Below are 13,434 nucleotides of genomic sequence, written 5' to 3' on the forward strand. Positions count from 1 at the left end.
TGTGACTGGGGACAATAAAGGTTTATTTTGTTAATTTATCAGTTTAAACAAAGATGTAGTGTAGTATTCAACACATTTTTGTTTAAGATGGTACATTTCTGACTGCTTGGCAATGCTCTAGAAATCAACCAAAACACCCTGGCAACATCCCATATCTACAATAATACTATAAGTATACAACAAGTACAATAATTAATCAACAAAGACTTTTATTGAAATCCAGTGTAATTTTGGCGTCACTGTTTGAGCCTTCTCAGCACCCTTACCCACGTTGCCGGAAGTGAGTGTGCTGGCGTGCGTGTGTACTGTATGTATGTAAGCGATAAGCGTGCATTGATAGTAACTTAGTTGGTAAACTCCCTTACATTCCCTAGATATATTTCAAGGATTTAGACGAATTTCCCCTCTTTTTCCATCGCGATGTATCAGGTTGTACCAGGGCAGTTTGATGACGCTAACGAAACGGGAAGGTTTGAAACTTGATTCACTTCAATTGATAGAGACAGATTGTCAGTCATATAACAGGGTACCACGATCGCGGAAAAACAATTAATATAGCCTACTAATATGTGTACATGTATTGTGATAATGATTTAGACGACAGCAGTGAATGATACAATATATATTAACATAATAGTATGTGTGGTATTTCACAGTGAGGTTGAATCCAGTCGCGTCCCTGACAAGCCCTCGCTGGAGAACCGACTCCATGAAGTTACTTTACAATCCTTTGAAAATGACACGCAAGGTGAAAATGAGGAGGACTACGACTATGATGATGATGATGAAAAAGAGGACGATGAATGGGATTGGAATGACTCAGGAGGAAGAGACTTTACAAAGCGCTACACTGCAATGAGAACTGGGAATAATCCACAGGTAAATTATTCATTTTTGAAGGATTATGGCCGCACATCATCACAAGGCCAAAGAATCCCTTTGTTGACGACAAACATGGTGTTTCTAGTAATTTGTTTAGATGAAATTACTGTATGTTGCATTATTTGCATGTTCTCTGTTTTTTTTCCCCACCAGGCTAACCGTCAAAGCTCTAATAATAAGTCCATTAAAATGTCCACCCCATCAGACAAGGTCTTGAGGAAATATGAAAACAAAATAAACCTCGGTAAGCTTTTTATTCATTTGAACTACAAATGAAATGAGGAAAATGAGAGAAAAGCTATGTGTGTACCACAGATAAACTTCTACAGTAAAAAAATACATTCATTATTCTCTGTTTGAATTAAGTCTCTGTTTTACAGATAAACTGAGCTATGCTGATTCTGTGATCAATAAAGTCACTTTGATGCAAAAGCAGAGAGAAGCAGACACGTATGTAATCCTAACATCAGATGCACTATTATAGTATTCATTAATCTTTTAAATTGGCCTTTATTTTTATATTTTCAGTTTTTTTTTCATATTTCTATTTTGCTTAAATGTATTTTTTATTGTAGTTTTAGTATTTCAGTTTTTCATCTAATGTTTATATTATCTCAGCTTGATTTAAATGAACAAAAACTATTTTTAATAGTTTTAGTTAGTCTTATTATTTTTAACAAAAAAGTCAATCTCGGATATGATTTCCATTCAGGTGTAAGTTTTTAAATCTTAAGAGTCGCATACATTTTTGCAGGTTTCGAGTAAAGGACAAATCAGACAGAGCTACGGTTGAACAGGTATGTTTGCTCAAGCTTCATATGTGCTGATTTCACTTGAACTCCAGTGTTGTAATTGATGCACTTTTCAGTGTGATATTTGTATGTGACCCCACAGGTTTTGGACCCCCGTACACGTATGATTCTGTTCAAAATGCTCAGCAGAGGCGTCATTTCGGAGATCAATGGTTGTATCAGCACAGGCAAAGAGGCAAGTTTTTTCTGAATGGAATACAATTATATATTGCATTATTCGATACATTTGGGTTATTGTGTCTGTGTCAGTCATTTTACTAAGAACTAATGTTAATGTTGTTGTTTTCTTGTGCCATTCTATTTTTTTTTATTTCTCTTCTGCATTTTGAAATGCAGGCAAATGTCTATCATGCAACCACTGTTAAAGGAGAAAGCAGAGCCATTAAAATATACAAAACGTCAATTCTGCTATTCAAAGACAGAGATAAATATGTCAGCGGGGAGTTCAGGTGAGACATATATCTTTTTTTAGGCCTTTAGTCCTATTTAGCTGCCTTGATGTGTGCCATTGAAAAGTACATTTCTATGTTGAAATACATTTTAGGTTCCGCCATGGCTATTGCAAGGGCAATCCTAGAAAAATGGTGCGCACTTGGGCCGAGAAGGAAATGAGAAACTTGATCAGGTGAGCATTATTATGCCTTTTCTTTTTTTCTTTCATGAACTTATTTTATGATGTTGGCTTTTATCACTGATGTGAATGCATTTACATCAAGATTACAGACTGCACAGATTCTCAGTCCAGAGCCCATCATGTTGCGGAGCCACGTCCTCGTCATGAGCTTCATCGGTCGAGATGACATGTATGTAGGCATTTACAGATACACCAATACTTCTATTGTTTCAAGGTTTTCAACTTTTCCTAGATGATTCTCCAGGGCCCAGTTGTTCAAAAGTTATCTGATCGGATTGGGTCAAATCATGAGCGGGTTGTTCAGAAGAAAAAAAGGATTCGATCACAAAATCCAATCTTACTTTTGATCTGGATCTTACAAAAACTTTTTAGTAAGATCGGGATACCTTTGATCCAAAGAATTTTGCTGATCCCAGCAGAAGGGTAGATTGCAGGAACACAAATGTAATAACTTTAAAACTGTATCAAAACTGATACAACATTTGTATCATGTAATATATACACATACATATTTATTTATTTTGCTCTTGATTAGTTTACCTGTTGAGGTAATAAGTAATAAGCCTTTCAGTAGCCTACAGTAAAGTAGAAAAGAGATTTTGGTGCCATAAATAAATCCCCAAACATCAAACTAAAATAATTTTATTTAAATTTTTTATCACTGTTTATAAACTGTTGACATAATCTTCAGAGATGAACCAGTCAAAAGTTGTTTCTAACAATGGCATGTATATTTGTTTTTATTAATTTGTTGTGGGTCAGATGAAAGGCTATGGAGCCCCCTAACCCGAAACGCATCAAACCGACGCCGACGAACGAGCGCTGATGAAAGCCGACTGTGTTGTCGCGTCGCGTCGGGGTAAAAAGCTGCACTTGAACACATCGAGAAAACTACAGCCGACTGTCAGCTAGAATGCGCGTTCTGCGCCTGCGTGTAAATGAGACAACTGTCTATTTCTGTAGATATATTCATCTATATTCGTCATTCAAAAAGGGAAACCGACGCTGCAGCTGCAGATACACAAACCGTAAACAAAGCAGTGCGTGCTTACCGTTTTGAATAACAATCCTGCTAAACACTTTTTGTTCCACTCCGCTCATGTTGATATTGAAATATTCGCCAAGGAACACTAGTAACATTAGAACAGCGTCTATCTGTACCGTTTTGACTTCTTTGCTCGCTGTTTTGCTATGATTCTCTTGCACTGACTTGTTCACTAAGCTGAACAGCCAATCAGAGTTCTCTCTCTCACCGACGGCCAACATGTCGAATCAGGCGAAAAAAAGCCGATGAGGACCAATTTCAGCCGACGGTGCGAAACACACTGAGACACTGAAACAAAACTTAGTCGGCCGACGCACAAAAACTGCCCGACGGCCGACAGTCGGCTTGGTGTGTCCCGGGCTTTAAAGGGGACCTATTATGCCCCTTTTCACAAGATGTAAAATAAGTCTCTGATGTCCCCAGAGTGTGTATGTGAAGTTTTAGTTCAAAATACCCAACAGAATTTTATTTACAGCACGTTTAAATCATAATTTTTTGGTACTTCTCCTTTAATGCTAATGAGCTGCTGGTTCACGGCACAGGGGGCGGAGCCTAGGCAGCCGCGAATCCCGCAATCAGAGCCAGAACAGGGAAGATGATAATAATAAAACAGACAGTCACAGTAATGGTGTTCATTTCGACCATAAAAATGCCTACAGAGTCAGAGAATATATGCTGTATGGAGTTGGAACAGGTATAGTTTAGTTTAATTACGAGTATAGCCTATTTGGCATTGCTTGTATACACACTATTAATGCAAGCCTGCTGTAGGACTCCGTCTGACGATCTGAATTGTCTGAATGATGACACAAAATATACTGATGAGTTTAATAAAGTTTACTGTATGTCACACAAAAGATGAAGCATCAGTTTTTCTTCAGAAAATCACTGTTAGAGCTGAGTAAACAGTATAAGAAGTGCATAAGTAACTTACATAAATTTCTGTAGAGTTGAGGGAGCATTTTCTTTGAAAACAAAATGAATCCACCTCGTCTTCAATGGCTGGAAGATTTCAAGAGTAAATAGAGAGAGCTATGTGAATGAATACATCCAGCTACAACACCTTCGACGCTTGGGAGATGCTTCGACGCTTCTCGTGAGTGCATTGCTGCAGCAATGGCTGATGTGTACAACTCGCAGTGAACTTGATCATGGCGGGTCTAAGTTATAACGGCAGTGTCAGTCAACACTCGTGGGCGGGGCCTGTGGCTTTAGTGACATCACTAAAGCCACATTCTGAAAACAGGTCGTTTGGAGAGACTGCTTATGATTTATGTAGATTTTTATCACTGTAGGGTGGTTGTGTACACACACTACCAACAAACATTTATGTCCAAACACCATACAAAAGTGAATTTTACATAATAGGTCCCCTTTAAGGGAAATGGTGATGGGATGGTAATGCTTTTCGCAAATATTTTGCATATGATCGTAAAACTTCTCAGGTCTTTGCAAGCGAACTCAGTTTCTTGGGTGAATGCATTGCAAAAAATTTAAGATTTTCAAATTTAGTTTTATCTAGTATTTTTTTCCATCAGCATATGTCCCTTTAAGGGCTCCGTAAAGGGTCTGACTGTTAGAGGAAATTTAAAATGGAAGGAGATGTTTGTATTGTTTTGCTGTGCTGTTCTTTCCCTTCAAATAAAAACACCTAAAGTGACCCCACATTGACTATTCTACCTATTGTTTTTTTACATTGCTAGTAGCCTACATTGTGATATGTGATACCATTGAGAGCAATAGTAATCCGGATTTGGTAATCTGAAAAAAGTGTGTATCTGGATCAGGGTGATCCAGTCCAGTTTTGCTTTGAAAAACTGGCACAAAAGTTAGATGTATTACCTGGATAGCAAAACATGGGATTTCCAAATACAGATCATTCTGATCCAGTTTTCAAGTGATCTTGTTTGTGTTTCTCAGGCCTGCCCCTCTACTGAAGAATGCTGTCCTTTCTGAATCCAAAGCCCGGGAGCTCTACCTGCAGATCATCCAGGACATGAGAATAATGTACAATGAAGCTCATCTGGTCCACGCTGACCTTAGCGAGTTCAATATTCTGTAAGCTGACTTTATATTATGCACACATGATTTCCAAGTATCTGGTAATGTTTTTTGATGTTCAGTTGTACATGGTTGTGTTAGGTATCATAACGGAGATGCTTATATTATCGACGTGTCTCAGTCTGTTGAGCACGATCACCCTCATGCTCTGGAGTTTCTTCGCAAAGATTGCAGCAACGTCAACGGTAAGCATGTGCAAGCAAATACATTATTGATATTAATATGAACAAACATTTTTTTAGATTCTAAATAACTTTTTTACTCCCTTAGACTTTTTCCAAAAACATAATGTAGCAGTTATGACTGTACGTGAGCTGTTTGAGTTTGTCACGGACCCCTCCATCACAGCTGACAACATTAATCAGTACTTGGACAAGGTCAGTTATTGTCATCATAGTCTTTTACAGTGTTTCTCTTTCTCCTGATTATTGTACAATCTTATCAGACTTGATTTATTTGTGTGCATGTGTGTTGTAGTGTTGATCTAAAGTTGTATTTTGACTGTAATATGTTTGTGGTTTATCTGCAGGCCATGGAGATAGCGTCTGAAAGAACTGCAGAGGAAAGATCCAATCAGGACAAAGTTCATGAGGAGGTGCACTTACTTTTAACAGTTCTTAACATTTTGTTTCCCCGTCCCAACTTCCAGAGTTTCCATAGTCATGGACAAATATGTCGCATTTAAATTGCGATTTGCAGGCCTGGAAAAGTAATAGAAATGGGTGAAAATGTCATTAAAGTCTTTCTGTAGTAAATATGATTTACTTTTAAAATATGTAAAATAGGAAATTATTTTTTTCAGGTTTTGCCCTGCTTTAAAATATTTAATTGGCTGGATATTACTCTTTGTGAGTGTGTGTAGAGAAAAAGCCAATGTTGTTATTTTTAATGTAAATGATTAAAAATAGTTGTAATTAATTAAAATAAAACAAATAAAATGTAAATATTCAAAGAAAAACTTAACTTGAAATTGTACACTTAAAAAACTACACAAACAAAAATTAGAAATGTTTCTTTGGCAAATAACTGAAGTTAAGTTGCTTGTCCGGAAAAAAAACAATTGTTGTAAATATAATTTATTCTGAAGCAATATTCTCATATTGATATATTTAAATCTGCATATTGTTATTTCTTCACCTTCTGCATCATTCAGTAATAAAAACGCGGTTGAGTGTTGCTGTGAAATGCGCTTTGTTTGGAACTATTTACGCTGCGGAAACAACAGAAAAAGTCAATATTGCGTCTAACATGTAAATTACTTAATTTGTTTATTGAACTGTCAATGTCACATTTTCAATCGTAATGGTATTCAGGAAAACAGCACTCGTCGTGTGAGAACTGTATCATATGTCAAAAATATAAACTCCACATTTTGAATTTTTATCAGCAGTATGTTGTTAAATGAGTTTCTTTTGTGTGTGCTGCGTTCATTTGTTTAATTTCTCTTTGAGAGGCTGCGCGAGCCTCAACATCGCAACCTTGTTACCGTCAGTAATACATTTATTTACTATCGATCGCAACTTGCAATAAATGTAATGAAATCAGAATCATTCTCTCGTTTTAGTGATTCACTAGTTGGTTTATTTATTTATTTTAATCAGGCTACTTGTTTGTTCGGGCAAGTAAAATTCTTTTACTTCAAAAAATCCACTTGTCCCGGACAAGCGTTAATGTTGAGCCCTGATATATATACAGTGCTATGCATACGTTTAGACACCCATGCTAAAGTTGACTAAAAAGAGGAATAAAAAAATCATCTTTTGGAAATTGAACTTAATGCCTTAATTAAAAAATGTAGGAAAAATCCAACCTTTAAGGACACCAATTTTCTTTGTGAATGAATAATGTATCGTAAATAAATAAATGTTCTTCCTTAAAATACAGGGTGCATAAGTCTGGGCACCCCTATGTTAAATTCCCATAGAGGCAGGCAGATTTTTCCATGCCAATCTCTAGGTATGGTGAAGGCTATGTGATGATGTGGGGCTATTTTAATTCCAAAGGCCAAGGGAACTTTATCAGGATGCATAGTATCCTGGATCCATGAAGTAACTGGCCTTTAAAAATTAAAATCTGCCTGCCTCTATGGGAATTTAACATAGGGGTGTCCAGACTTATGCACCCTGTATTATAAGGAAGAACATTTATTTATTTACGATACATTATTCATTCACAAAGAAAATTGGTGTCCTTAAAGGTTGGGTTTTTCCAAATTTTTTTAATTAAGGCATTAAGTTCAATTTCCAAAAGATGATTTTTTTTATTCCTCTTTTTAGTCAACTTTAGCATTGGTGTCTAAACTTATGCATAGCACTGTAAATAAATGTATATAAATACCAGCATTGATAGTAGTACTGGAGATGTTTGACATTGTTAAATAAATATCATTGTTTGAATTTTAATCATGAAACTGGAAAAGTCATGAAAATAATTGGTCTGGGAACCCTGTCTAACAACTTGCATGTGGATGTCTCAATTCAAAACAGGTGTTTAAGAGAGCCTATATTCCACGCACACTTAACGAAGTCACCCATTATGAGAGGGATGTGGACACAATGTTGAGGAACAAGGAGGAGCATTCTTCTGAAGATACACCCTCTGAAAATGTACGTCTCGTCATCCTGAATGAACAATTGATTAATGGCGTGAGAATTGATAAAAGTTGTTGAAATGATGCTTTTCCATTACAGATCCTATACCAGACAGTGACAGGCCTCAGGAAGGACCTTTCTGGTGTGCAAAAGGTGAGTTTGTTTTTAAAAAGACCATTTGGTATATTAAAGATTAAGCGTTAGGTTTAAGACACCTTATGTGGCCAAGATTTGTTTTTGCTATTAATGCATCCACTAAGTCTTTGCATAATTCTCTTTGGAGTTTTCTTTGCCTACATGGCATGTGGGAGGATTAAGGCCGAGTATATAAACAACAGCCGTCGCCAAACTCAAACGTCATGACAATGAGAAATCAGATTAAAAATGCTGTTGCTGATTTATTTTTTTGGCAGGTACCGTCAATATTGGAAGACTCCACAAAAGATGATGGCTCAAGCTCTGACGAAGAGGAGGAGGAGGAGGATGATGAAGATGAAGGGGAGAAATCAGAAGGGGAAGAGACACAGGAGGTTGGCAACCTCAGTGAGGAAGCACAACTGGACAGAAAGGTACCTACTGGGAACAGAAAATGTCGCACAGATGAATTGTGTTCAGTGGTTAAGAATAAGCTGGTATTTCTGTCTTTCAGGAAAGAAAGAAATTGGTTAAAGAAGCTCAGAGGGAGAAAAGAAAAACTAAAGTTCCAAAGCATTTGAAAAAGCGCAAGGAGAAGGCTGTCAAAAAGAAGAAATGAAAATGAAAGCGGTTTGGATGAAGGTGAACTGAGGTTACAGCAGAAATGCTACATGGCTAATGGTACCAGTATTGAAGCTGGGAACTCTACTGACAACTCTATAAACATCTGTATGTAAATGTTTTTAATAAACTTCTATTTTTCTCTGATCATACTGCTTGAAAGGTTAAATGTCATGTTTTATTTTAGACTGACAAATCGATTACATTTTTGCTGTAATGGAACATTTAATATACATTGTGCAGAACAGTTTACACAAATATTCATGTTTTACAAGGCAACATGCTGTTAAAAATGATGCTTTTTTAAATATTTAAGTGGCAAAAACCTCTTTACATTACATACATCTTGTACATTTAACATTGCATTAAGTACACTACCATTCAAAAGTTCGGGCTGGTAAGATTTTTTGGTATCACTTTATTTCAGTGACATTGTTACAGTACACAAATAAGTACTTATTAACTTATATAATTATTAACTACATGTACTACTTACTATAGGGTTACGGTTAGGGTAGCCTTTGGTTTAGGGTTAGTTACTTGTAATTATGCATACTTTTTTCTTTTTTTTTTTTTTTACTGTTATTACTAGTAAGTACATGTTACTGTCACCGAAAAAACATTTTTTTGAAAGAAGCTTCTAATGCACATCAATGCTGCATTTATTTCAAATGTCAACATACAGTAATATTATGAAATAATAAGCTGATTTTTTTTTTGCATGATTACTCCAGTCTTCAGTGTAACATGATCCTTCAGAAATCATTCTAAGATGCTGATTTTCTGCTCAAGAAACATTTCTAATTATCAATTGTGAAAAAAGTTGTGCTGCTTAATAATTTATATAAACTGATTTTTTATTTTTATCAGGACTAAATAGAAAGTTAAAAAGAACAACATTTATTTGAAAATGGAAACCTTTTGTAACATTATAAATGTCTTGTTTATTAGAAATATACATTTCTTTATAAAAAAAAATCTTATTGACCTCAAACTTTTGAACAGTAACAAAATGAGAAATTATATAACATTATAAACACTTACAAAGTGGGACAATCAGCACTGTTAAAAACGAGCTGTACCTTTGACTGTTTACAAACATTTGATGCCTATGAACAATTCAGATACGCTGTTTCATTTGAGGCTTAGGACACCTAGCGAATGCCCTCTACGTAGTTGGCAGGCAGCATACCTGATCTCCCCGTCCGCTGTACCGTTCCATACATCCAGCCTTCGTCGATCGGCTGCACGTTCTGAATGATGTCACCATCCCGGAATGACACCTCATCGTAATCCTGCGCCGCGTAGTCGTACAGGGCCCTGTACACAGTCTGGTGACCCAAGTTTAGTGCATCAATAATAAGTATTTTACACTACTGAGTGCATTCTTAATCAAAAGCGTGGTGTAGTCAGATAATATGCCAGAAAGATGAGGACTCACCATACTCCTGTGTTGTGACCTCAGCTGCATTGACCTCAGTGAATGCATGCTGGTCTGATGCATGTAGCTGTGGCCACTGGAATAGTAGGCACCAGGAAGAACGGGTGCTAAAACACAATCACCAGGATGATCTTGATCTTCAATGGTAATATTTATATTTAGAGCTAGTATACTGGTTTTGTTGTTCTTTTCCCCCTTTTTAGGTTGTGCTACCAAGTGTGAGCATCTCACATTAGTGAACTTACCCACAATGACACCAGGTCTTCGATCCATCTCCATGATGCACTGATGGACACCCTTGTGTGTGCTGTTTCCCACCGTCTCATGGTTAGGCGCCATCTGAGGGCGTACCAGGTACGTTCCACGCATTCCCTGAGTGACCCCATGCAAACCTGACGCCTCAAAATCCTTGTGATACTTTGCCTGCAAAAATGGAGATATCACCTGTTTCATGCACATACAAGCGTGATGTTTATAATACAGTTCAGTTTATTAAAAAAAAGATAAAATCATTTCCACAAAAATATTAAGCAGCATGTTTATTGAATGTTTTCAACATTGATAATAAGAAATGTTTCTTGAGCAGCATATTAGAATGATTTCTGAAGGATCATGTGACACTGAAGACTAAAACATCTTACAATAGAAAAGAATTGTTTTAATGGTAATAATAGTTCACAATATTACTAAATGCAGCTTTGTTGAGCATAACTTCTTTCCAAAGCATCACAAAATCTTACCGACCCCAAACTTATGAACAGTATAGTATGTGTGTTGGACTAATCATTAATGCTTGCATATCTAGTACACTAATTGATCAAGTGTACATATTTGTGTTTTTCATTCAGCTACATTTTCCAGCATACATTACTGATCTGATCCTGGGCCTTCCTCAGTCTCTGCAGCTCTGGAGTATCCAAGGCGAATTTGAAGCCTTGACCTTTGCTCTGTTCAAAATCCTTCCTGTACTTGACCTGAAGAACAAGAAAACAATTGGTAAGGTTTTCTGGGTGATTTAAGTGCATTATGCAGTTTGAAAGATCATGTGTATTTTCAGTTAACTTTAGTCAGATGCATTTACATTGTTACTGTGCCTCAAGATGCAATCAACTGAAACTGTCTATAAAGGTGTGAACCAAATGGCCCATACAGACGTATGGCCTAGAGAAACTGAAACAACATTGCTCAGTAGATTGCAGTGTAGATCAATCTCCTGTGGGAGGTCCTAACAGGTTTCTATTGTATGTAGCCCTTTTGTCTTCACGTATAAAGTTCTGTCACACAGACAGAACTTTGGGTTAAGATTCTTTGAAGGCCGACATGCTAACATCGCTGCTGAAGAACTGTGCTACACTACTACCTTCAATAAATTCTTCTCCCCAAAAGAACTCTGGTCAAGCTTACTTATTTTATGTATTAGAGAAATCTAATACATTGGCGAGCCACACTAATGACTGCTTGGCCAAATACAGCTAAATCTAACATGTTGCAAGGGAGATCTGGATGGTTGCTTTTTTTTTCAGATTGCTAACACAAAGTATGAGCAATAGATGAAATACACAAAATGTATTTTCACAGCTTGTTGACCAATACTTCAGAAAAATGAATCCTGTGATAATGCCAGGATTAGGTCGGCCACAGTATGGACTTGGCAGCATCTTTTGTGCTGCCAGGTGGAGAAGCTGAGGGGATCGGCCCGTGCACCACCGAGTAGACAGCTGCCTTGCTTTTCTCCATGCTGACCTCAAAGTATCACACCCAGTCCCTCACTGGCAGCCAAAACACTCACACAGGCGTAAACAATTTTGTCTCATGTTATCCCTTTGAAATGTCTCTACCAATAGCAACAAATAACATTATCCTACCCTAGACATTCCCCCATTAGATTTTGAGCAGTATTCACACATTTAATTTTTATCATGTGTAATATATTGATTACAATGTACAACACCTCACATAGTGAACAAGTGCTCTTACCTGACTTTGGAGCTCGCTTTGCTGTCTCAGCCGTAGGTTCTCAGGGGTGTCTGTCACAATTGTAAAGGTCTGTTTTGGGTAGTGCCTTTTTGGAGAAAGGAGGCGAGTCATTTTGGGCTTTTTGACTCTATCATATTCATGTTCGAATATCTTACTCGTATCAAAAACACGTATGAACACTTTTTATAAGACTTCAAATTACCAAAGAATGTATGAACATATAAGTCAGTGTACAGTATTTTTGACAATAACATACGCGTTGCAGTAGGGCTTCTTCTCATATCCTTTGTAGTTGTTCATGTTGAGAGTCATTTTACACACTTCACAATGGAAGCATCCTTTGTGCCAATACTGTAAAATGTGGGAAGACGGAAACATAAAGCTTTTGGTAGATAATTATGAAAGAACGTTATAGACAAGAATGTATACATTTTCCCTTAAAAGCATCGGAAATAAGAGAGTATAGCCTATACCTTGTCCAGGCAGTTCACTTTCTCAGTTGCGTAGACAATTTTCCCACAGCGCGCGCAATGAGGGTTCATTTTCAAGCTGTTGTGATGATCCGGGAAAATGGCATAACTTCGATAATCCACTAATTTATTGTAAAATATACCAGATGTGTCAAATTTGCTGCAGCATGCGGTGAGTTTGTGTCGCAGAGTTTTATATTCGCGTGGCTCGCGAGTGTTTATCCGCGTGTCGCTGGTCTCGCAGTGAGGGAACAGGAGCAAAGCGTGAGATTTCACCAAACATCACCCACTGAGACTGACTGTTGGAGGAGCTCTCAAACACTGACCGTGGGGAATGGACTGTTCTGTAGGTGCACAATGAGCCAAAAAAAAAAAAAGTGCACAACGTGTCTAAATAAAGAGTTATAGGCTTCTTAACGTGACAATATTTATTTCGTCTTAATGGTATTTTGTTAAAGTTCTGAAAAAATGTTTTACAAGATCTTTAAGTGTGTGTCTTATTTAGTTTCTTCACTCATCAAACCTGTCCTAAAGAGAAATGAATAACATCACATCATGGTAATTCTGTATTTAAAGGCTGTTGAGTAGCGGTCAGAACCATAGGGTCAGAACCCGTTGAAAGTAATGGCATTATAATGCCTAAAGAGGGCAGTAGAACACCGACAGAATACAGGATGCGCCTTTAGGAGAATGTTAGGAGGAGATTAAGTGATTAAGACAGGTGCATTGTCAGTGTAATACTTGACTTGCAAGTAGATATTAAAG

The 13,434-nt window shown here is 37.1% G+C and overlaps 2 protein-coding genes across 2 annotated transcripts; one reads left to right on the forward strand and one right to left on the reverse strand.

Moving 5' to 3' along the window:
• The first annotated feature begins 270 nt into the window (after positions 1–270).
• On the forward strand, positions 271–8,936 carry riok1 (RIO kinase 1 (yeast)). The gene is made up of 17 exons (XM_081375506.1): positions 271–470; positions 657–879; positions 1,036–1,126; positions 1,263–1,332; positions 1,637–1,679; positions 1,777–1,869; positions 2,031–2,143; positions 2,239–2,319; positions 2,411–2,497; positions 5,294–5,431; positions 5,516–5,619; positions 5,705–5,811; positions 5,964–6,029; positions 7,921–8,040; positions 8,125–8,178; positions 8,439–8,594; positions 8,675–8,936. The coding sequence occupies exons 1-17, from the start codon at positions 421–423 to the stop codon at positions 8,777–8,779; spliced, it is 1,701 nt and encodes a 566-aa protein (XP_081231632.1). The 5' UTR covers positions 271–420; the 3' UTR covers positions 8,780–8,936.
• Positions 8,937–9,935: 999 nt separating this feature from the next.
• On the reverse strand, positions 9,936–12,776 carry nebl (nebulette; the record flags this gene model as incomplete). Its single annotated transcript, XM_081375507.1, has 7 exons — positions 12,673–12,776; positions 12,456–12,550; positions 12,200–12,284; positions 11,089–11,196; positions 10,468–10,645; positions 10,223–10,329; positions 9,936–10,112 (listed from the first exon to the last, which is right to left on the reverse strand). The coding sequence occupies exons 1-7, from the start codon at positions 12,739–12,741 to the stop codon at positions 9,936–9,938; spliced, it is 819 nt and encodes a 272-aa protein (XP_081231633.1). The 5' UTR covers positions 12,742–12,776.
• Between the last annotated feature and the right edge of the window lie 658 nt (positions 12,777–13,434).

The sequence above is a fragment of the Scardinius erythrophthalmus genome, assembly GCF_964197995.2.
Source record: "Scardinius erythrophthalmus genome assembly, chromosome: 9".
In the NCBI taxonomy this organism is placed as follows: Eukaryota; Metazoa; Chordata; class Actinopteri; order Cypriniformes; family Leuciscidae; genus Scardinius; species Scardinius erythrophthalmus.